Source organism: Arachis ipaensis, chromosome B9, assembly GCF_059453495.1.
Source record: "Arachis ipaensis isolate K30076 ecotype BB chromosome B9, ASM5945349v1, whole genome shotgun sequence".
Taxonomy (NCBI): domain Eukaryota; kingdom Viridiplantae; phylum Streptophyta; class Magnoliopsida; order Fabales; family Fabaceae; genus Arachis; species Arachis ipaensis.
Genome location: NC_142444.1, coordinates 121,213,473 through 121,238,584, shown reverse-complemented (window position 1 = coordinate 121,238,584; position 25,112 = coordinate 121,213,473). Strand labels below are relative to the sequence as shown.

General features: G+C 35.2%; 1 protein-coding gene across 1 annotated transcript; it reads left to right on the top strand.

The window, feature by feature from the left end:
* The first annotated feature begins 12,288 nt into the window (after positions 1-12,288).
* Positions 12,289-17,156, top strand: LOC107615788 (protein SIEVE ELEMENT OCCLUSION B-like). Its single transcript, XM_088497772.1, has 7 exons — positions 12,289-12,642; positions 12,915-13,004; positions 13,453-13,877; positions 13,974-14,065; positions 14,173-14,306; positions 14,913-15,383; positions 16,304-17,156. Exons 1-7 carry the CDS (start codon positions 12,289-12,291, stop codon positions 16,991-16,993), a joined length of 2,256 nt encoding a protein of 751 aa, XP_088353898.1. The 3' UTR covers positions 16,994-17,156.
* Positions 17,157-25,112: the final 7,956 nt, after the last annotated feature.

Here is a 25,112-nt window from a genome sequence, read left to right as displayed (position 1 = left end):
TACCAGGCATCGACGCGCAAGCGCACTGTACGCGCATGCGCCGATTGTGCAATCTGAACTCCCTGGAACAAAAACCAGAGAGTTGTGCCAAACTGGTGCCTACCTTGTGCCCGCACTGACGCGCAGGCATACTTGGCGCGTCCGTGCCGGTCGCCACCATCATCAGGCACGCGTCCACGCCGCCTGTGCTGCATGCCAACTCTGGTACAAAAACCAGAGAGTTAGGCCTACTTTGTGCCAACTCTGTGCCAGGAGCCCCATTGTCTTCGCGCGAACGCACCCTTGACACGTACACATCCCTCACTCGAACCTCATCGACGCGCTAGCACACGGTGCGCGCGCGTGTCGATTGCGTGACCCAGTTTTAAACCTGGCACGCCCTATATCTTTTCTCTTTCTCACCTCTTTTCTTATTTCCTTTCTTCTTCTTCCTCCTCCATCACCTTTCTTCTCTTCCTCCTCTTCCATAATTTGCCACCACCGTCTCCGGCTACTCACCGGCAACCACCACCACCTCCGGTGGCACTACATCTCTTCTCTATCTTTCTCATTTTCACAAGAGAAAACTCCACCTTGTTCTCTTCCACTTCTCAAGGTTCTACTTCTTCCATATCTCTTCTCTTACTCTCCTTGCATAATCTCTTCTTTTACTTAGATGTTTCTTGTTGATTCTCTTATTTTCTCTTTTAGTTGCATGATTATACTACTTGCTTTTCCTTGTTTTCTTTTTCTTGCTTTTCCATAGATGTTGGACTTGAATTTTAATTTGCTTTGATAGATCTTCTTGTTGTCTTTCATTATCTTTGTAAGTAGGTGATGTTGTGTGATCATTGATATTTCATTTTGGGCCTCTAATTGATTAAGTTTTTCATAATTGCTCATTGCTTGTTAACTGCACACCAAGTGTTCGAGGGAATGCACAAATGCCATTTTGGTTTATTTTAGTCATATACTTTCAATTTGGTGCTCCCTCCTCATTCACTTGCTCTCTTCTAAGTGTGTTGAGTTCACTTTGCTTTGTGCGTGCCAATTAGATACTCATTGAATATGACTTGCTCTTTGTGATGGATGCTTGATATTATTCTTCTCATGCCATATTGCATGCTTTACTCACTCTCGCATCCCATGCCAAGTGTTGTGACCCATGCCTCTATAATCATTTTGTTGAATAATTCCTTTTGGGCACTACTTCTCACTTTTATGTTTTTGTTGAAATGACTCTCTGGGTTTAATGTTTTTCTTTCTTTCCCTTCCTTTTTCAGGATGGCTACCAAGAAAGGTAAGGAGAAAGCTTCAAGGAGACCGGCCACAAAGAGGGCACCCCAAAAGTCAACCTCTAAGGCGCACTCTACACTAGAAGCCAAACCCCTATCTAAGAAGGTGAAGGCACCCACCCCTATTGATGAAAAAGAGAAGAGCAAACCGGCAAAGGATTCTTCAAGGTTCCCCAACCGCTTCTATGAACTTGTGTTCCCCTCTATGGTTGCGAGGAACTATCATGCCGAGCATCTACTCACTCCGCCGGATAAGGTTGCTCCTTGTATTCTACCCCACATTGAACGACGAGGATGGGAGTTTCTTTTGAGAAAACCATGGGAGATCAACCTCTCTTGGGTGGTAGAATTCTACACTAACTACCATCTTCCCTCTCTTCAATCGGTATACGTGCGCCGAAAGCAAGTCCCAGTTTCAGAAGAGGCTATTCAGCAAGTGCTTAATGTCTTACCGGTACCAAGTGACATGGATGGTTACCAAGAAGTCTTACATCAGCGTGAAGAGTTTGGGTTTGATTGGGACTCGATTCTCCGAGTCATTGCTGAGCCAGAGACATTTTGAACCCAAGGTCGACTCCGGATGCGGCCCAAGTGCATTGACGCACGCTCCCTCACTGTAGAAGCTAGAGCTTGGGCCCAGATCCTATCCCACTATGTGCTACCTAACACCCAAAAGTCGTCTTTCATGGCAGATCTTGCCTTGCTTGTTTGGTGTGTTCTCACGGAGAGACCGGTGAACATCCCGCTTCTTGTCAAGCAAGCGATGGGTCACGTCCACGCCCGGGGTAATTTGCCATTTCCAGCATTGGTATCTGATCTAGTTGCTGCTGCGGGTATTCCGTGGGAAGCCATGGACACGAAGGCTATAATTCCAGCTAAGGGCGATATTGTCCCAAGCGGAAAATACTTACAGCTTCCCATGAACAACCCTAGCCTTGACATAGCCCCTCCACCTATTTTTCCTTCCACCTCATTATCACCACCACCACAAAGATCCACCCATCAACGAATTGAAGATCTACACCGAAAGATTGATAGATATGAGCGGCGCAACCAACGCCGGTACACTTACATCAAGAAGCTCTTGAGTTGTGTTACCCCTAACATGGATGAACCCGAGATATTCATGTCCACCTCAAATCCAAGTGATGGGAGCTCTGATGAAGGGGATGGTGAAGGTTCCGGTCCCGACCGCCCTTTGTGCATTGTTGGTAGCACGGAGGACCGTGCTAAATTCTAAGTGTGGAGAGGTCGTTCAACCGATCTTTATGGGTAACAATCTCTTCCCTTCAACACCCATGGATTTATCTTTTGCTTAGTAGTTAGTACATTGCATGTGTAGTTAGTCTTGCTTGTAAATACTCTTTGCATGATAGTTGGTCTCTATAGAGCTACTTGGTCAAAATAATGACTTCTTTCCCAAGAAACTGTGATTTCGGGGTACCCTACCAATCTTAAAAAAAATTGCGGTAAAACTTGCTTTAAGAATGTATTTTGGAACATAGTCATTGAGCTAAGAACACAAGCATGTAAGTTTTGAGCCTATTGTACGGTTATATCTTCTAACCACTATTTTCCCATTCTTGTGTGCATTATTCTCTCTCTATGATTGTAATCCTTGCTTTGTCTGATTCTATATGTCCATTAGTTTGTGTATGAATGCATTTACATGATTGAAGCCATCATTTCAATAGTCACTTTTCCCAAACGGCCTTAACCCTTTTATCTACCATTGCTAACCAATTTTGAGCCCATGATAAACCCTTTTGTTCTTAAATAGAGCACATCAACAACCCTAAGTGAAAGACAATGAATGTCCCTAGATTCGGATCCTTGATTAGCTTAGGTAAGTGAGGGTGTGTATCATTCAAATGGGAGGGTATACTTGGGAACTTGGGTAGATGTAAATGTGTGTATTTGTAGTTGTAATTGAAAATTCTGGGAATTGGGAACATACTCATGTATTGAATGATTGAACCATATGCATTGAAACTTTTGTACATGAAACCCCAAGAAAAAGGGACCAAAAAGAAAAAAATTATATGTGTATATATGAGAATGTAAGAAAAAGAAATAGAAAAAAAAGAGAGAAAAAGCAATAAAAGGGGACAAAAATGCCCCAAGATAAAATGATAATAACAATGCATATGGGATGTGAATTGAAAAGAATATATGAGTATGCAAAAAAAAGTGAGTGAAACCCATGGGTAGCTAGGTATTGTATTAGAGTTGTATAGGTTGTTCTATGTGTTTAGTGAAAACTTAGGTTAATCAGGGATTCGAATTTTAAGCTCACTTGACCATATACATCCTTACTTTCACCCTAGTCCCATTACAACCCATGAATAAGACCTCATGATACTTGTATGTATGCATTAGGTAATTGTTGATTGTTAGATGAAAGACAAATTTTGGAAAGCATGATTAGGAGAGGATTGAGTGACAAACCCTATACACTTTGGTGAATAAAGCGGATACACTTCCGGTGAGGGTTTGATGCTCGACTCCTTGTTCCCGGCTTTCACAAGCGTTCATCTAGCAAGTTATATGCACTTCATGTTGATATTCAAATTGGTAGGATTCATGAACTACATATCATTTTTACCCTGTATGCTCATATGTGTTCTTGTAGGATAGATTTACCCTTGACCAAGTAGATAGATGTCTTTACATTAGTTGCATGCATTCACTTAGGTAGTTTGCACTTCATAAACCCTTTCTTACCATGATCTTTGGTCTTTTTATTTTTTCTTAAGCATGAGGACATGCTTGGTTTAAGTGTGGGGAGATTTGATAAACCCCAATTTTATGGTTTATATTGTGTAGAATTTGGGGAGTTTTGTCAATATTTTCCGCACTAATTCACAAGAAATGCATGGTTTTGTGTTCTCTTCCTAATATTGCTTCATGATGAAAAACATGCTTCTTTTGCCTTAGAATTGCTATATTTTGATCCTCTTTTATTACCATTCGATGCCGTGACGTATTTGTTGAGTGATTTCAGAATTTATAGGGCAAGAAGGGCATAGGAGAGAGAAAAGAAGCATGCACAAGAGGAAGGAGCATAAAGATTTGGATTTTGGGAACTTCAGCATGGGTGCGCACGCGCACTTCACGCACACGCGTGGATGTGGACAGCTGGAAGCGGCGCGCGTAGATTGGCGCATCCGCGCGGATTAGAGAAATCCCACCGACGCGCACGCGCACATGGCGCGCACGCGTGGATCACAAAATCAATCGGCGCGCACACACGCATGGCGCGTACGTGTGATAAGCTGCACGTGACCTCATTAAAGAAAATCGTGCCTAGCGATTTCTGAGGCTCAAGAGGTCCAATTTCAAGCTGGTTCTGTATGGAAAAAGACCCAAAGATGCTAGGGGAAAAGGGGGGATCATTCATTCACACTTAGACACAATTTTTAGCTAGTTTTTTTGTTTTTGTTCTTCTAGAGAGAGAAACCCTTGTTCCTCTATAGATCTAGCTTTGATTTGATCTTCCCTTGTTGAATTCTGAATTGGATCTTGTTAATTACTAGTTTTAATTGTTTAATTTGAATTTCTTAGTATAATTTTGCTTAGATCTTGTGTTAGTTTTATGTTTCCTTGTTAATGTTGCATTGGTGATTTTCATGATTAATGGTGTTGTTTGAGAGATTTTATATTGATAATTGTTAGTGGATACTTGTTGATTTCTATTTAATTGCAATTTGAATATGTCTCTTATTAATGCTTACCATGTGTTTGATGAAATGTTTCCTTTAATTATGGAGTAGTCCTCTTTACTCTTGGCCTAGGCTAAGGGAATTGGATAAACTTGAGTCATTGGGTCTAATAGATTTGATGATTTGGGAACCCTTAGTGGTCAATTTGATAACCATTGACACTAGCCTACTACTAAGTCAATTAGTAGTTAGGTTGGACCTTATGGGTTGATGTTGACTAAACCATTTAAAATACTTCAAGTATAGAAGTAAACTTAATGAGTTTGGTTCCTCATAATTGTCAAGATATGGTTATTAGATAAGGATAGTGACCCCAATTCCCATGTCTAGCCAAGAGTTGCTTTTATTATTCATATTTGAAAATCCAAAAATCATAATTGCTTTGTCTTAGTTATAGTTACTTGTTTAGTTTAGAGTAGATTTATATTGGATGTTGTCTTGTTAGTTTGGAATTGCTCACATCTTGCTTTAGTTACTTGAATTAGTTTCTTGCACTTCAAGATTACTTGCTTGTTAGGATTCCTAGTTTAATTTCTTGCTCATGACTTGCAACCCCGGATTTCTAACCAATCTTGATGCACATGTTTGTCCATTCCTTGTGAGACGACCCGAGGTTTGAATACTTCGGTTACTTTTATTGGGGTTGAACTTGTGATAACCAATTTCTTCGAAATTTGATTCGAGGATTGACTATCGGTTTGGACTATACTGACAACAAAATCATTTTGTGGAATTCCGAACCGGTACAAATCCTTGCACCATCAGTATTTGGATAATCCTTTAGCTCTTTCTCATCCAGCCCTAGCTCATCAAACGCCGGTTTGAACAATATATCAGTCGAGCTCCCTTGATCTACCAGAGTTCTATGCAGGTGAGTGTTGGCGAGGATCATAGTGATTACTACCGGGTCGTCATGCCCGGGTAAGATACCTTGTCTATCCTCTTTGGTAAAAGAGGTGGTGGGTAGATCGGGTCCATCATTCCCGATTTGATAGACTCCTTTTAGGTGTCTTTTCCGAGATGACTTAGTAAGTCCTCCCCCCTGCGAACCCTCCCGAGATCATGTGAACATGTCGCTCTGGAATTTGCGAGGGTGGACCTCTCTGCTCGAGTTCTTCGTCATCTCTTTTCCTTTTTCCCTGATTACTTGACCTTTTTATAATATATCTGTCCAGCCGACTTTCTCTGGCCAACTTTTCTATCTCATTTTTTAGGTCATAGCAATCATTTTTTGAATGTATATAAAGCTTATGGTATTCAAAATATTCATTACGACTTCTACCCTTTTTATTTTTTATTGGACGTGGGGGAGGAAGCTTCTCAATGTGGCAAATTTCCCTGTATACATCTACAAGGGAAACCTTCAACGGGGTGTAGTTGTGGTACCTTCTGGGTTTCTCGAGTCCGACTTCTTCTTTCCACTTGGGCTCTCTACCTTCTCCTTTGACTGGTGAGGGTTCCCCAGTCACCAGTTCAGTTCTCGTAATTTGGCGTTTTCTTCCATATTAATGTACTTTTCAGCTCACTCCTGCACATCATTCAAGGAAGTCGGATGTCTTTTTGATATGGACTGAGAGAAAGGTCCTTCTTGTAGACCGTTGACGAGTCCCATTATCACCGCATCAGTGGGCAGGTCCTGAATCTCCAAGCACGCTTTGTTGAATCTTTCCATGTATTCCCTTAGGGGTTCTCTGACCTCCTGTTTCACATCGAGTAGACTGGGTGCGTGCTTGACCTTGTCTTTCTAGATGGAAAATCTGGTAAGGAATATGCGCGAGAGATCATCAAAACTGGATACCGACCTGAGGGGCAAGCTGTCGAACCACTTCATGGCTGCTTTGGTTAATGTTGTCAGAAAGGCCTTGCAGCGAGTAGCATCTGAAGCGTCTGCTAAGTACATCCGACTCTTAAAGTTGCTCAAATGATGTTTCAGGTTGGTTGTTCCATCATATAGGTTCATGTCGGGGCTTTTAAAGTTTCTGAGGACTTTAGCCCGCATGATATCCTCCGTAAATGGATCCTCTCCCCCCAGGAGACTGTCTTCCCGAGTTGTGCGAGAATTCTTGTTCCGGAGATTGGATTCTAGCTTCGAGAGCTTATTCTCCAACTCTCTTCGCCTCTTGATTTCTCTCCTCAAGCCTCTCCGCTTCGCGCTGTCATTCTAACTCCTGTTCCATCTGCTCAAGTCGGTCTTGATGTCCTTGTAGCCACCCCATGAGGTCGTTACCGTGAAGTTGTCTCTGCCCTTCTGGGAGGCAAATTTCAGATGGGATTTTCCTTTGATTGTCAGAGGGGCCCTCCCCATGCGGCTCCTCCATTCTTGGCTAGGGTATTATTAAGGCTTGGTCGTTGTTGACTACGTTTTGATGTTCTTGATTTGACTCAAATGCAGTATGTCCGTCTTCACATTGGTCATCCGCCATTGAGCATCGATCTCCAAGTCCCCGGCAACGGCGCCAATGTTCCGAAGGTTACCTGAAACTGGATAATGGTTGGGCTTGTGTATGAGGCCCAAGCATTCAAGAAAGGTGGTCTCTGACTTGTCCTACATCAGGAAGCCGCCGTCTGAGTTGTATGTTTGGATAGATGGGGATGGTACCTGCAAGACGCTCCGATGCCTAAGTCAGCAAAGGGGTTAAGCAGGTTTACGTGTATTGGAACTTAGATTTACCTGAGTGTGTCAGTATATTTATAGGGGATGAACCAATAACCACCGTTGTAACAGTCCCGCTTCTGATGGTGGATAACCATCCCTTTATCTTAGGATTGTTAAGATCTCTCCTCTAGAAGTAGTGAGAGATTTAAGGAGGTAGTTACTCACTTGGATAAGTGACAATTGCCTACTTGCGTTGATCCCGACCTCTTTAAGGAGGTTGGACAAGCGACAAAAGCCAACCTTTTAGATTGAGCATTTTATCTTGATTGAACTTGGCTTATATTTTAGATTAAGGTATAAATAATAATATTTTTAAATTTATAAATATATGTTGATAATAGCCAGATCATATAATATATGATAATATTTAAATATATCTAAATATGTGTATCTAAAAAAATATTTTATTTTTTGTTAAAAAATAGTTGAACACAAAATAAAAGTGTTAGATGAGTGTGATGTCAAATATCAAATGAAGACGTAAACGCCATAATTTAATGAAATATTTGTGTTTCATAGATAACACGTGTATGCACTTCAGAAGTCCACGGCATCTAACGGAATCAGGGGAGTGCGCTTCCCACTGTTGCTGGCACATGTATTAAATCCGTCGGAAGAATGATTAATTTTTTTTATATTGGACTTCAAGGTGTAATTTGTAAAACAACCATCTTAGATTATATTAAAAATTAATTATCAAATATAAAATATATAAAATATAAAATATATATTAAAAATAAATTAAATAATAATATTTTTTTGAGTGACTAATTAAACAATAATATATATATATATATATATATATATATATATATATATAATAATTAATTTAGTGTCTGATTTTTAATGTGTGATGTATAAAATATTTTTGTTTGTCAAAATACGGTGAGTTTTGATTAAATTCGTTAATATAGAAGTTGTTTTGGAAAAACAAAATCATAAGTGGCATTTTGCGGCTTCTTTTAATTGCCAGTGGCGATTTTGTTAAATAAAAGTTTTAATATTTTTATTTAAAAATCAAATCACAATTAGCGATTACTATTTTTTCTGTTTTCTTATTTTTAAAAACTATAATTTATGAAATCATGAGCCACGATTTTGGAATACATAGTAAAAGAGATAAATCGACACTAACTACTATTTGTGTTTCTGTTAACAAATTGGCACTATCGATTTCACTGCATCTATACTTGTTGCTATTCATCGTTACTGTATCATTTTGTTGCTATTCACATCAACTGCAACTCCATATAAGAAATAGTTTCCTCAAGAGTTAGTACCTGGTTGTCGAATATATATTTTATTTCTTTATATTTAGTGGATGTTTGGATAATGATAAATATTAGATCTTCTAGATCCGTGGCATTTGACAATATTACAAATAAGAATTAGAATTTTGTGTCATAATATGCGATGCTTACCTCTTTAACCTTAGCCATGTAGTTAGGCTTGAAAGAGAAGTGTAACTATTTATTTGAGCATAATAAATTAAAATTGTGGCAGTGATAATTAGGAACCTAACTGAACCGAATTAAGTCGAGTCAAATTAAATTTAAGTTCTGTGTACGAAAATTACGTTTGATTTCTAATTTAGTTCATTAATATTTGAATTTATTTGTAAATTTCAAACTAAACTCACTAAAAACTCACGAATCAATTTAAATAACATAAATATAATCAATAATTTTATATAAATAAATTATAACAAATATAAAAAAAATCCATATATTATCTATCTATTAATTGTAGTTTATATCCTCTAATTGAAAAAATCATATATAAGACTATTACTGTGAAAATTTATATAAAAACTATTAATATATAGATATATTGTTCTTTACTATTAAAAATAATGTAATTAGATTTATCAAGTTCTAATTTCATTATTCAATATCCACTAAAAGAATCAAATATATTGCAATTTCAGATATGATAAAAAAAATAAAAACCAATGCACTATCATATATTTAAGAAACACATGAATATTATAATTATATGTGTTTAAGATTATGATTTTTTAAATTAAAAGTATAAAATGCATAATATATATTAGCATAAATAATTGTAATAAATAATATATATATATATATATATATATATATATATATGCGATCTGTAGTGCCCATAAATTTGTTGTGGTTATGATGCCTATGCTAGTTGCTACAATTATTTTTTTACACGTAAATAAAAAAGATTTTTTTTTTTTATTTCTGTATTGTTAATCACGAACACTATATAAGCAGGGACGGTAAACATTTGGTGGTTAAAAAGTTTTTAAATGATACAAATTTATGTTAGAAAAATTAAAAAGAAATAGAAATTTTATACAATTCTTTTTCATTTTCTCTCTGTTACACCCTTACACCCTCAATCGTTCAACCATGGTTATCTGCAACACTTTTTTTTTTTGTTGGACAAGACCTTTGCCAAACCCAAATCAGACTAGAAACCAATCATAACCTGAACACCAATATATATGCTCCCTCAAACGAATTATTTTGTGTTCATAATTCGCTGCAGGAAGCCACGAATTATGGTCCCAAAGTAATTTGCTGCTAACACCGATGCACTATTCATAAATCATATGCTTTTTCAAGTAATTTGTTGTAGCCTCCATTGAATTAGCTTGTATTGGAATATTTTTCTAATTCGTTTCCGCTTTTTCTTTAAATAAGAAGTGTTAAAAAAAGAAAAAAGAGAGTTAAAGATTTTATATTTTTATTGATTGTGGAAATATAGATATATAGTAACTAAAGTTATGGACTAACAATGTTTTTGTTATTTTGCCACTGATTCTATATATTCATATTGTGGATATGTGGATATATAGCATAAGAATAAAGTGTGTCTTGACTCTCGAACGACGCACGATCTTCCGTTGCTATGGCGCGCAAGTGGAACGCGGAGAGGTCGGACGTTATTGATGTGGATATATTAATTATCTCTTTTTACTTTAATTTATCTTTTATCATTTATTATGCAAATCCTAATTTTTCTATAAAAAAAAAGTCAAAACTTAAAAAAAAAAACCAAAACATAAGATAAAGAATCATTCAAATCCTAAAAAAAAAACATACAAAACATAGGAAAAAAAAACATCCAAATTTTAAGAAAAAAACATACAAAACATAGAAAAAAGTCCAAAATTCAGGAACAAGAAACATAAAAGATTAGTTAAAACTTAAAAGAATCATTCAAAACCAAATAGGAGAGGAGAAGAAGAAGAATTGTAGAGTGACCGGCGATGACATCTTGTACGGTGTTGCGTGTATGGTGGGAGACTCGTAGTGGTGCGTTGCAAGGAGGAAGCCACAGAAGAAACACATCGCGAGTGGAGGAGTCACCATATGGATCGGAGTAGTTGATCGCGTGTCTTGAATGGGGACCGACGGTGGCTGCATCGCAACTGATGCAGGCCATGGCGGTGCAGATGCGTCGGGACAGTGGACGACGGCGTCGATAAAAGAAGGACGGCAACAGGACGCGTGGAAGAGGCCACGCAGCGTGACGAAAGACGTGGTGGTGGTCGGTGGACGGCGGCGTCGAAAATGCGTAGAAACGGCGAGCTTGTGAATGGAGAGATTTGATTGTTTCTAAATGAATGGAAAGGGATTAGGCTTTTTATAGATTGTTTTATTATGAATTATAAATGTGATTAGGATAAATATAGAAAGAATTTTTTTGAATTTTGAATTTTAATTTTTAAATTTTTAATTATTTATAAAATTTAAATTATAATAGAATTGGCTTATGTTAGCTTGTAAAAAGGTTATTTTCCCATACTTTTCTTAAAATTAACTATTTAAACAAGTGGATTTCTGCGTCAAAAACTATATTTATTTAAATTTTTTATATTTCTAAAACAAAAATAAATATCTTTTTGCTAATATTTTCTTTATCCGACACAAAAATTCAATCTATCAACAAAAATTTTATTTATTTAAAGTTTTTAATCTAAAAGTAATCTATTTTTGCTAAAATATTTTTTAAAAAACATAAAAAATAAATGGATCAGTTTAACTTATTAGATTGAATATAAATAGTCTAAATTATAAAATTATAACTCATAAACAAAACAAACTTAAATAGAACAATCCATATAATCCACGAATTTATACGACACTCTGTTTGTTAATCCTATTCATAGCATTTTGTACCTGTACATACATAGTTGGAATTCTTTTTATAGTTAAATACTAATGCTTAATTTTCTAACTAAGAAAGCTAGAGATACATCGATTTTGCAGTAAAAGAATTTTTAGTAATAGCTTAACGAATTTTTTCACTGCTCTTAATAATTGTTCAAATATGTGAAATCTAACTTGGCCTTTCGGTGTGGTGAAAGCTAGAACTATTTTCTTTAATTTGGCGTAGCAATAATCACTAATTACGATTAATGAGAAAAGTTGCTTTGCTGAATGAGTGAAAGCTGAACCTGAGAGTGTGTCCACTGCCGATAAATGTACAGTGATATACAGCAAATCATAAGTAGACAGAGATATAATAGTTATAATTGATTAGTAAAATATTAGCCACGGGGTGATTTTTTAATAGGGGTTTGATTGGAGGCGTGAACACTTGTCATTTTGATGCACACTTTTGGGGCTTATAAATATGGCCAAGTTATGCTCCTAGCATGACACAACAATATCGCAAACCACAGAAACCTCTGAATCCTAATAATCTCTTCTTCTTTCATCTTTCGAGTTTTGTGAATATGGCCAACCATCTCAAGAAGCCAGCTTCGCTTCTTAGCGGTGCTGCTTCTGCTGTAACAACAACCGCTTCCGCGGCTGTTTCAGCCACTGTTTCTGGTGGTTTGCAGGTGGCACAACTGAACCCGTTCAACGTGGATGATGATGTCATCTCTCAGAACATCATCGGCATCCACGACGCTCAGGCCGTAAGACAAGATGTTGATTCTCTTTTCAATGTAGTGTCCAACATTGTTAGGAGCTCAACCAACATTGCTGACTCTCTTGACCTCAAGGTCGCAATTCTTCTATTCCCTCATTTCATAGAAAAATATAACGAAATAAAAATATCTATATGGGTAAAATTATACGGAAAATTCGGTAAGTACTTTCGACTCAAATTATAATTCTTGTACTAATTTATTAGCTAAATGTCAAGTTGCGAATAAATACTTATAACAAATTATTTTGATATATGTGGCATAAATTAATCGATAAATTATTTTATTTACTTCCAGAGTAACTATACTTTTCCTTCTCATATATATGTTGTATGCTGATGTTGCAGCAAGTGAAGTCCGTTGATTTGGTAGAAGATAACGTTCCCCAATCTGCTCTCAAACCATCTTACACTCTCCTTAAAGAGATTGCCTGTCAGGTTAACTTAATACTCTTACCAATTTTTCATAAAAAATTTATGGTGTAAACTTTATAATACTAAATTTTTAATTAAGTTAACAAAAAGGAAATATTGCTAAAATATTTGTACATATATTAATTAGTCCAGAATTGATCTTTTAAAATTATATATTTAGTTTTTTGTTTGTTACTTAACTAAAATTTTGTATATAGTATTGGAAATTTTGAATGTAATATCACAAAAAAAAATTAAGGATTCACTATGTAAATTAATAATTAACTGAATTTAGGTTATTTTTATCAAATTAATTGATGAAATATATCTTTTAAAAATAATTGTCTGTATTATCTTTTTGAGAAATAAAAATAAAAATAAAAAATTTATTATACATTAAAATGAATATAAATATCTTTGGATAGAATGTGAAAATCATGTGTGACAAACATTTTCCATATGATTGATACAGATGACATGTCATTCATTCAACACATGGAACGCACATGAGTCAGTGGTAGGGATTCTTGAGAAGCTGAAGAGCTACACCTGGGATGCTAAGGCAGTGATAGCACTCTCCGCTTTCGCTTTGGACTATGGAGAGACATGGCGGCTGACACTGACGCAAGCGAGCAAGAAGGAGAACGCACTTGAGCTGCACGTGTTCAGGCTTGCACAAGAGGAGAAGAAGCTGAGCCAGTCGGATTCAGATCTCATAAGCACTTTGGTTGACAGAACATTGCAACTCATAAATGGTATCATCACTTTGGAGAAGCTCATTGCCAACAAATCATACACTCCAAAGGACCTTCCAGCTCTCTTCAAAGCTCCTCGTGATCTTTACACTTATTGGATTCTTCTCTCCCTTCTAGCTTGTGCCAATCAATTGTCTCAATTGTAAGACATGCCATTATATATATGTTTTTATATTTATGTTATTATTGAATCTATAAATGAAAAGACTAAATATATTCGCATATGTTATTATTTCAGGGAATGGAACATCAAATCTGAAGTTGTTGCGAGGCTCAAAATTGTTCTCACACAACTAAATGCTGATTTAGACGAAATTAAACGCCAAAAAGGTTGTCTACATATTTATAATGAAAAACAAATGCAACTTTTACTGTGTGTTGCAACGAGAAAATTAATTAAATACTAACTCAGATTTTTCTTTATATTATTATTGCAGAGGCATTGGAAGATTTATCTTGGCGTTTTGATGCCTTCAGAATTCCTTCAGGAATTGTCGAGCTTTTGAAATCTCTTATCTTTTCCAAAGATGTTACTCAGCTTGAAATTATCAACAGTACTACTAAAGAGTTGGTTAGTGTACAATCAATAATTAGAACTATAAAAACAAGTTCATGAAAAGTATTTACTGTATATCAATTTGGTCTCTAACGTTTTAAATTAAACAACATATTTCAATTTTAAAATTTTTAAACTTTTTATTTCAATTTCAAAAAAATTTAAGCGGGTTTAATGTTATCGTATCTTTAAATTTAATACAAACAATTCGCATATTAAATAGTCAATAATATTTAATTTTAATATGTTAGTAAAATTGATCCACCAATAATCATTAATACAAAAAAAAATTTTTTGATTTTAAAGCATTGATAATTGATGATTAGGATTTAAAGTTTGGTAAAAAAAAAAAATTGAGGTGAAAAATTTTGCAAAAAAATTGGATTATGTTTTTCTAACACATGAAAAAAAATATGACTTAGTTAGTAACATCTATTAACATTTACATCATTTATTCTGTTCACTATTAATTGAACTTGTTTAAAACTTTTTACAACAGAAATAAAATTTTAAAATGTTAAAGACTAAATTAAGTTTTGACCAAAATATTGAGGACTAAAAATAGTACTTTATCCGTTTTAAAGACATCTTCTCTAATTTTTGTTTGCTAATAATGAACAGGTTACTCTAGATGAACTGAAAACAAAGAATTTATTTTTGTTCATATCTGGGCTTGACAACATTGAAGATGAGATTTGGTCTCTAAAAGCCATATATAATTCAATCAGCAATGACAAAGACAAGAAGGATTATAAAATTCTTTGGGTGCCTGTTGTGGAAAATTGGACCAGTGAAGCCAAGGAAAAGTATGAGCATTTGAAGTCTTTGATGCCATGGTATGTGGTGCAATACTTCTCACTCATCAAAGGTTACAAACCGTTGCAAGAAGAATGGAATTACACAGGTAAACCTATTGTGGTGGCGGTTGATGCTCGTGGAAAGGTTATAAACAAGAACGCATTGCACTTGATCTTTGTGTGGGGCATTTCAGCCTTCCCATTTAGAATTGAGGACGAGGAAAGAGTTTCCCAGCATTGGAACTGGCTTTGGATTGAAGCATTTAAGATTAATGCTGATATTCAAAAATGGGTGGTAAGAACTACCTTTTAATCCTTGCTACTTATTATTTGCATATATATCATGGCTCACAGAATAGAACACCAAAAATAAATAAATAAATGAGACTTTTAGTACTTATAAAAATACTTTTTTTTGTAGGTATAAACTATTTTTTGTTTTAGTCTCTTAAAATTAAAATTAAAAAGTTTTTATTTTAGTCCTTAATGTTAATTTATTCCATTAAATACTGACATGGCAAGATACATCACATCACCGTAGCATTTAACTTGTCACATTAATGCTTAGGAAAGCAAATTAATTATAGAAACTAAAATAGAGACTTTTAAAATTTTATTGGTCTTAAATAAAATTAACAAAGATTTTTTTTATGAACCACAAATTTGTTTAAACAAATTTTAAAAAAAATATACACTTAGTGTTGTATTGTTTTATCTTTATAAAATAATAACTTTACAAGTTGATATTTTTAATATAACTGGAAAGAAATTGAAAATAAAAAAATTAATCTTTACTGTTTGTAATACAAAATAAGTTAAAAAACAAAAGAAAATTATTTTTCTTAAATTTTGAGTAATTTGTAAAATTTATACAAATAGATCGAACTATTTTTTAAAAATTGTTACTCAATAAATTTAGTTCGAATATTTTTTATGTGAAAATAGCTTGAACATTTTTAGATACATCATTTCAAATAGTTAACTAAATTGTTTAATATAATATGTATGTGATCGCACTTTAACAATTATTTTTGCATAAACATATTCTAACTATATTTACGTGAGAAATATTTTTTAAATTAAAAAAAAAGTAGCAGAGGCATCCATAAGCATAATTAATAAGAATACATAGAGCTATCTACCATCTTTACTACTATATTATACTATAGTCATATAAAATTCATCAACAATAATAGTTATAATTATATGCATCAGAGGCAATACAATGGGTACGTCTTCTTCTATGGAGGTACAGACATCACATGGACTCAAAGGTTCGGCAATCTTATTGAAGCTATGAAAAAGGACCCCATCATCAAACAAACAGAATCATACATTGAACACTTCAACCTTGCAAAGGTTGACATAACAATTCAAACCAAGTTTTGGTTTAACATAACCAACTCATTCCTCAGCAAGACTCAAAAGGTTGACTTTAACCTAGACTCCACTCTCAAAGACATTCAAACTCTTCTCTCCATGAGAACCGAGAGGGGATGGGCTCTTGTGAGCAAAGGCGAGAATGTAATCTTAATTGACTTCAATGAAGTGATGATGAGTGTGGTGGAAGGCTTCGAAAACTGGCGAACCAACATATCGATGTCGATAAGCTTCGACATTGCTTTTAAGGACTACTATGATCATGTTAGGAGAACTGTTCCTCGCCATTGTCTCCATTTTCAACTGGAGAACATTCGCTCCGGCGTTCCTACCGCCTTCAATTGCCCTGATCCGACATGTGGCCTGAAGATGGAGATTGAGTCTGTTAAGTACAAATGTTGCCACGGCATGCATTATGACGAACATGCAACCGAAAATGGTTCACTTGTTCCTATAGCCACGGGTTCCTTGCAGACAACCAATGAATATGTTAGCACCCCAATCTCCAAGAATAAATTTACTTAACTATATGGGTTTTGGTATAACTAATCTTCCAATAAAGTAGATTATGTGTTTGGATTATTATGTTTTATATATCAATTAGAGTTTGTGCGAGTCTGTAATGGCATGCTAAGTCTTAGTGGCTTCATGCATGCCCCATAATTTGTACGCTTGTTATGTATTTGTATTCAATGAAATAAAAGTTAGGTTGTGCACTGTTAAAATCCTAATTGGGTAACTTCGATCTATGGTTCATGCATAATTTGCGGTGTTCTTTTTTTTTTTTAGACAATTTTTTGAATTTTAAAACCCTTTTGTTTGGAGATAAATACATAAAAATATAATTTTTTTTAATTCATTAAAATCAATTATTATGCAGTAAAATTTTTATAATGTTAAAAAATTCATATTAAAATGTTACTTTTAATTGCAATATATAAAATATAAAATAATTAAATTTTAGATTATATTATTTGATATAAATAATCATATTGTTTTATTAAAAATTGAAAACATTAAATAACTATTTTTGTTAAAAATCTTGTTATATAACATAATTTTTATCCAAATATTTGCAAATATGTATTTTGTTTGAAATATTATACATACCATATGGAAATATATATTGAACTTCTTTTCCCAATTTTTTTAAAAATAAAAATGTTTGAAATTGTTTTATTTATTGTCACATTCTAAGTTAAATAGTACCCGGCACAGACAGAAAGTTCCCTTATATGGTCCTTGGAAGATCAGGACTTACTAAATCAACAAATATTTATTGTAGGCTAGCATATATATAGGATTTGGGTGAATATATATTTGTATTTGAAAAAAAAAATAATAGGACGACTATAAGATGAGTTTTGTAACTTAGTGAATAAATAATATATCTATAAACTATATATAGGCAATAAAAATTAAATTTTATATTGAAGTGTATATATATAAAATTGGAAATAACTTTTGATATACAATGAATAATTCTTTGAGTTTTGTTACGGTGTAGATTGCAGGATTCTTCTACACATATAGAATGCAACGTATTAAGTTTTTAGGAAGAATTGTTACAAGACTGAGTTAGTTTAGAACGACAATTCTGAAATAGTGGGGTCCAGTAATTACTGAAGATATAGATTTTGTAGGTTATTAGTATTGATTTGTAAAGTAATTAACCATGTGATAAAGTAATTAATAGAAGAAAATAAATGTTTTTAAATACTTTTATTTATGTGTAATGATCGTTGACACTTTATTTTAGTACGCTTCTTTTTTTATTTTTGATGAATTTAAAAAATTTTAAATTAAATTAGTGATGACTAAACATTATTAATACAATTAATTACAAAATTATTAATTTGATCTTTATGTTATATTTGCTGATTAATAATTTTGTTGTTCTGCAGATTATGTATATTGGACATAAAAGCAAAACAAAGCCCAATTGTGCTAAGAAAATGCAATAAGTCTTGTGTAAAATTGACATATTAAGTGGCTGAATTATTGTTATGTCTTGGGCCGAAAGAAAGAAACATTAGTTAGCCCATTGTGAATCTAATATTCAGCCTTGGTTACAAAAATATCTTAATTATTATGGCTAAATTGTTGCTATGATTATTGGGCCAGATTTATTTAAACAAGCCCAAAGTTAATATTTCTACAAGACCAAAAGGCTTGGTCCGAAATTGAAAAGAGAAAAAAAAGCATATGTTGCATGCTTTCAACGGATCCCACTCTCATCATAAGATGGATTTTAAATTTTGATTGAATGCATATTAATGCAGACATTGGAAATAGGAAAGAGAAAGAGAAATTGATTTGATGGCACTAATGATGCCCCACGACACTTAGCAAAAGGGAAGGAAAATTAATTCATTTTAATTTCTTCATTCAAATCACATTGAAAAATTTTTCTCTTCTCTCTCTTCTTTCTTCAATCTTTTGGTCACATCCATCAGGAAAATGGAAGCTAATGTAAGTTATCAGAAGAGATAGATGAAGCTAGAATAAAGCTTGAAGTCATAGTGATGATGGCATCAAGAAAAAGAAAATCAGAGGTATGGTGTGGCTGAGATTTTTACCACAAAAGGTAAGATGTGGTGAAGTGATCTCAAGCTCTCCATAACCAAAAATGGTGGAGATCCATTTCGGTCAGAGGAAGAAGATCCTTGGAGGGATGGCTTGTCTCAGCTTTTGATCAACCACCACAGGAGGTAGCTACTGTAGCTACGTGGAGGAAGAGGCAGAAGTTAGAGCAGAAGAAGCTGTCATCATCAAGAACTCATCAAGGGTTAGGAATCCTTCTTGGAGTGCAAGTCAAGATGGAAGGCCCGGATTGATGGAGCTTGGTGTGAAGAGAAGACACAGAGGTAGTTGCATGTTGGTTATAGTATTCAGTTTCCTCTCCTCTCTCTCTGGCCGAACCGGTTTTGCATGAAGAAGAAGAAGTTGGCTCGGTTCAAGAGCTTCAACCTTGGAGGCTTCTCCTTCTATAAATAAGGGAGAACAGCCAGGGTTTAAAGTAAGGAGTTAAGAGTGCAAGGCACATAGTTCTCATAGCTACCCAAGCTAACAGAAGTTCTTCTCCTTCAATATTTTCTATTTTGTATTTTTCTGTTTAGTTTTGTCTGTCTTGACTTTCATGGAAAAAGGCAAACAGTGAGGTTTGTATGAAAAAGCCATAGAGCAGAAAAAGGCAGAGTATACAAAATTAAAAGAAAAAGCCATAGATGTCTTTAGAGGTCCTTTGTACATCTGTGTTGTGTTTCATGATTCTGTGGGAATCCCCTTGCAAGTTGGGTTAGCACTTAGCAGTTAAAAGCTTGGTGGGTTACCAAGTCAAGTTCAAGATTGGGGTTTGATTCTGGACTTGTCTCGGATAGGAAGGGTAGTTCCTAGGGAGAATTGGTGTATGTAATCATGATTATAGTAAAATTTTATCATTGTTGTGATGGAGACTGGATATAGGCTGCATTGCACTTAGCAACTAAACCATGATACATCTTGGTGTGATTTTCTCTCTCTTCTACTCCATTTCTGTTTCTGCTACATAGGAGACAAAACTGAAAAATATCTCTTGGCTGGTTACGAGACAAAAAGAAAAAGTCTCTTGACTAGGCACGAGACAAAAACAAGAAATATCTCCTCAAGTATTCCAAAGGACAGTAACTGTTATTAAGCTAAAAAGGGGCTAAGATTCAACCCCGTTCTCTTAGCCACTAATAAACCATCAATTGGTATCAGAGCTTGGTCTCAAAGAGATCAAGCTTTGCAGCTTGGAGAAAAGATTCAGATGGCAGAGAACAGTGGCTCAAATTTGGTGTCCTACAATCTGACAGAAGGACAGTCAAGCAAAAGACCTCCTCTTTTGAATGGGAAGAACTACACCTATTGGAAGGAGAGAATGAAGATTTTTGTGCAAGCAGTAGATTACAGACTATGAAAGATCATCCTGGAAGGTCCTCAATTTCCAACCACCACAAGTGCTAAAGGAGTAGTCTCTCTTAAACCTGAAGCCAGTTGGACCGAAGAAGACAGAAAGAACGTGGAGTTCAATGCCAAGGCTATCAACTTGCTCAACTGTGCAACCAGCTTCGAGGAATACCGACAGGTATCACGATGCACAACGGTACAGAAAATCTGGGACAAACTTCAAGTCACTCATGAAGGAACCACCATAGTAAAGAAGACCAGGATAGATATGCTGAACAGAGAATATGAAATATTCTCAATGAAGGAAGGAGAATCAATAGATGAAATGTTTGAAAGATTCAACACCATCATTGTTGGCTTGGATGCTATGGGGATTAAGTATTCTGAATCTGTGCTTGTGAGGAGAATTTTGAGATGTCTCACAAAAGAGTGGGAAACAAAGGCACTGATAATATCTGAGAGTAGTGGTCTTGATTCTATGACATATGATGACTTGAGAGAAAATTTACTTGCTTTTGAAAACACTTTTTTGAAAAAAGATTCTAAAAGAAAAGGAATAGCTCTCACATCTATTTTTAACCCTCTGGATGATGAATCCAGTGATAACTCCTCTGAAAATAAATTTGTTTTGTTTGCCAAAAAATTCAGAAAAATGGTGAATCTCCAGGAAAGAAGCAAGGAAAGCAGCTCAAGAAAACAAGGTGACATGCTACAACTGCAAAGAGACTAGGCATTTCAAATCCGATTGCCCTAAATTGAAGAAGGAGGAGAAGCCAAAGAAGGGAAAAAAAAGGGACTGATGGCTTCTTGGAGGACTTGAAAAATGACTCAGAGGATGATGAAGAATCAGAAACCAAGTCCCAACCATGTCTCATGGCAGATCACATTGAACAGGTAGTCTTTCATAACCCTGATACTGAAGATCTTCATCTTATGATAGACCACCTTTCTGAAAAAATTAGATGCTTCTTTCTTGATAACCAAGATCTTGAACAACAAATCACCATTCTTAAAGCTGAAAATGGTTTTCTCAAAGATAAATTAAAGGAGGCTGAAAATGCTTAAAGAGGTCAAAAGGCTTAAAGAAGACTTAGCCAAGTTCACTCACAGTTCTGAAAATTTAAATCAAATCTTGGCTAGCCAAAAACCTCTTTATGATAAAGCTGGTCTGGGTTTTCACAAAACTTTCAAATCTGTTGAAAAATCTTCTTTTGAAAACATGGCTTCATCTTCTAATGATACAAGGTTTCAAAACTCAACAAGTTTTAGCAAAACAACAACTCCAAGATTTTGTCGACTATGCAACCGGAATGGCCACTTTCCCATTCAATGTTTCTTTGGTGAAAGAATGATTGGTGACAAAGTTTCCAAAGTTGTTTTTGACTACAATGGATTGGGACATAGAAGATGGTTTAACGTGAAAGGATCCAAGAAGATTTGGATACCTAAGGTTACTTAAGCTCATTTTGTAGGTATGCCTAGCATCCAAGCGGAAGGACCATATGTGGTACATGGACAGCGGATGCTCTAGGAATATGACCGAAAAGGCAACCTTCTTCATTAAGCTTGATGAGTATAATGGAGGGTTTGTCACTTTCGGTGATGATGGTAAAGAAAAAATAGTGGCCATTGAAAAAGTTGGTAAAAGTTTTTCTTCCTTTATAAATGATGTTCTTCTTATTGATGGTTTGAAACACAATTTACTAAGTGTTAGCCAATTGTGTGATCTTGGATATGAAGTTATTTTTAGAAAATTGGTATGCTTATTTATTTGTGAAAAATTTGGGGATATTTTGTTTGAAACTAAAAGGTAAAATAATGTGTATGGATTGACTCTTGAGGACTTGAAAGATCAAAAAGTGACATGTTTTACCTCTCTTGAATCTGAAAAATGGCTTTGGCATAAGAGATTGGGTCATGTTAGCATGTACCAAATTTCTAAGCTAGTTAAGAAAAACTTGGTTAGAGGAATTCCAAATATTAAATTTGATAAGGATCTTACTTGTGATGCTTGCCAATTAGCTAAACAAGTAAAATCCTCTTTTAAACCAAAAGATGGAATTTCAACCAAGAGGCCATTAGAGATGTTACACATTGATCTTTTTGGTCCAACAAGAACTCTAAGTTTAGGAGGTAAACACTATGGTTTGGTGGTGGTGGATGATTACTCTAGATTCGGTTGGGTACTTTTTCTTGTTCATAAAAATGATGCTTTCCATGCTTTCTCAACCCTTTGCAAAAGAATTCAAAATGAAAAAGATTTAAAAATTGCCCATTTGAGAAGTGATCACGGAAAAGAATTTGAAAAATTCTGTGATGATTTTGGAATTGCTCATAACTTTTCATGCCCTAGAACCCCTCAACAAAATGGGGTGGTTGAAAGAAGGAATAGAAGCCTTCAAGAGATGACTAGGGCTATGCTATGTGAAAATGAGATTCCAAAATTTCTATGGGCTGAAGCTGTAAATACAGGTTGTTACATTTTGAATAGGACCATTATTAGAAAAGGGTTAAAGAAAACTCCTTATGAGCTATGGAAAGGAACCCCTCCTAATCGTAAGTATTTTCATGTTTTCGGATGCAAATGCTTTGTACTTAACAATAAAGAAAATCTTGGTAAATTTGATCTAAAATCCTATGAGGGGATGTTTGTTGGATACTCCACCACTAGCAAGGCTTATAGAATTTACCTCAAAAAACATAGAACCATAGAGGAATCCATATACGTATCTTTTTGTGATTCTAATTCAATTCCCAGTGTTGTGGTAGAAGATGATACAGATTGTGAAGATGCTGTCAACAAGGAAGCCAGTAAAAAAATCCAAAATCAGTCCCAATTAAAGAATCTGTCCGTTCAATTTTGTCTCATCAGAATAGAGGAGACATTTCTGTTTTGTCTCGTGAGCCAGCAAAAGAATCTGGAATAGAACAACCCACTGAAGCTCATCAAAGCTCAACATCACTCCGGAAGCCAAGAGAATAGAAGTCCATGAGGGGTTATCCTCATGACTTTATCATTGGTGATCCCTCTCAAGGTGTAACAACAAGATCCTCAACCAAAAAGTAAACCAAACCAAGCATTCTTGCTCTCTTGTCACAAATGGAGCCTAATAATGTGAAGCAAGCTCTTGAAGATCCCTCTTGGGTCAAAGCCAAGCAAGAAGAGCTCGCTCAATTTGACAAGAATGAGGTTCGGACACTAGTACCTCATCCGGATGGTAAGAAGATAACGGGTACTAAGTGGGTTTTCAAAAATAAATTAGGTGAGGATGGAAAGGTTGTTCGTAACAAGGCTAGATTAGTGGCCCAAGGTTACGATCAAGAAGAGGGTATAGATTTTGATGAGTCTCTTGCTCCGGTAGCAAGAATGGAAGCAATTAGGTTGCTTCTTGCCTATGCTGCCCATAAGGGTTTTAAAATGTTTCAAATGGATGTCAAATGTGCTTTCCTTAATGGCTTTATTGATAGACAAGTGTTTGTGGCACAACCCCCCGGTTTCGAAGATAAAGAATTTTCAAACCATGTTTTCAAACTCTCAAAGGCTCTTTATGGCCTTAGGCAAGCTCCAAGAGCTTGGTATGAAAGGCTTAGTGCCTTCTTGTTGGAAAATCAATTTCAAAGGGGTACTACCAATACTACTTTATTTATTAAAGCATCTAATGATGATATTCTCCTAGTTCAAGTTTATGTGGATGATATAGTGTTTGGATAGGCCAATGAATCCTTGTGTGAAGAGTTTGAAAAACTCATGACTAGTGAGTTTGAAATGAGTTTAATGGGAGAGCTAACATTCTTTCTTGGCCTCCAAATTAAACAAACTCCTAGTGGTACCTTTATTCACCAAGGAAAGTATGCTAAAGAATTAATCAAGAAATTTGGCCTAGAAAATTCCAAACCAATGGGAACACCAATGCATCCAAACACTAAACTTGAAAAGGATGATGATGGCAAAGATGTGGATGAAACGCGGTATAGAGGAATGTTATGTTCACTCATGTATCTTACCTCCTCTAGACCGGATATTGTTCAAAGTGTGGGTGTATGTTCAAGATTCCAATCTCACCCAAAAGAATCCCATCTTTCGGCCGTTAAATACATTATTAGATACATTAAGAGAACTAGTGATTATGGCTTATGGTATCCAAAATTTGATGATTTTTGTGCAGTAGGATTTTGTGATGCAGATTATGCGGGAGATCGGGTGGATAGAAGGAGCACATCAGGCATGTGTTGCTTCCTTGGAAGCTCACTCAACATGTGGTCAAGCAAGAAACAAGTCACAGTAGCTCTATCCATAGCCGAAGCTGAATATATTTCTGCCTCCGCATGTTGTTCACAATTAATTTGGTTGAAAACTCAGTTGGAGGATTACAAATTAAAGATCAATAGTATACCCTTATTTTGTGACAACATGAGTGCTATAAACATCTCAAAAAATCCTATTTTGCACTCAAGAACCAAGCACATTGAGATCAAATATCATTTTATTAGAGAACATGTGCAAAAGGGTACTATTGATATTCAATTTGTGAAATCCGAAGAACAACTTGTGGATATATTCACTAAGCCCTTCTGTGAAGACAGATTCTGCTCCTTGAGAAATAGTTTGGGAATGATAGAATTAAGTTCTGTTGATAATTTGTGAAATTTTTTTACTCTGTTTGGTTTTGTCTCGTAGGAAGGCAGGAGACAAATCTTAGGACGTGATGAACAG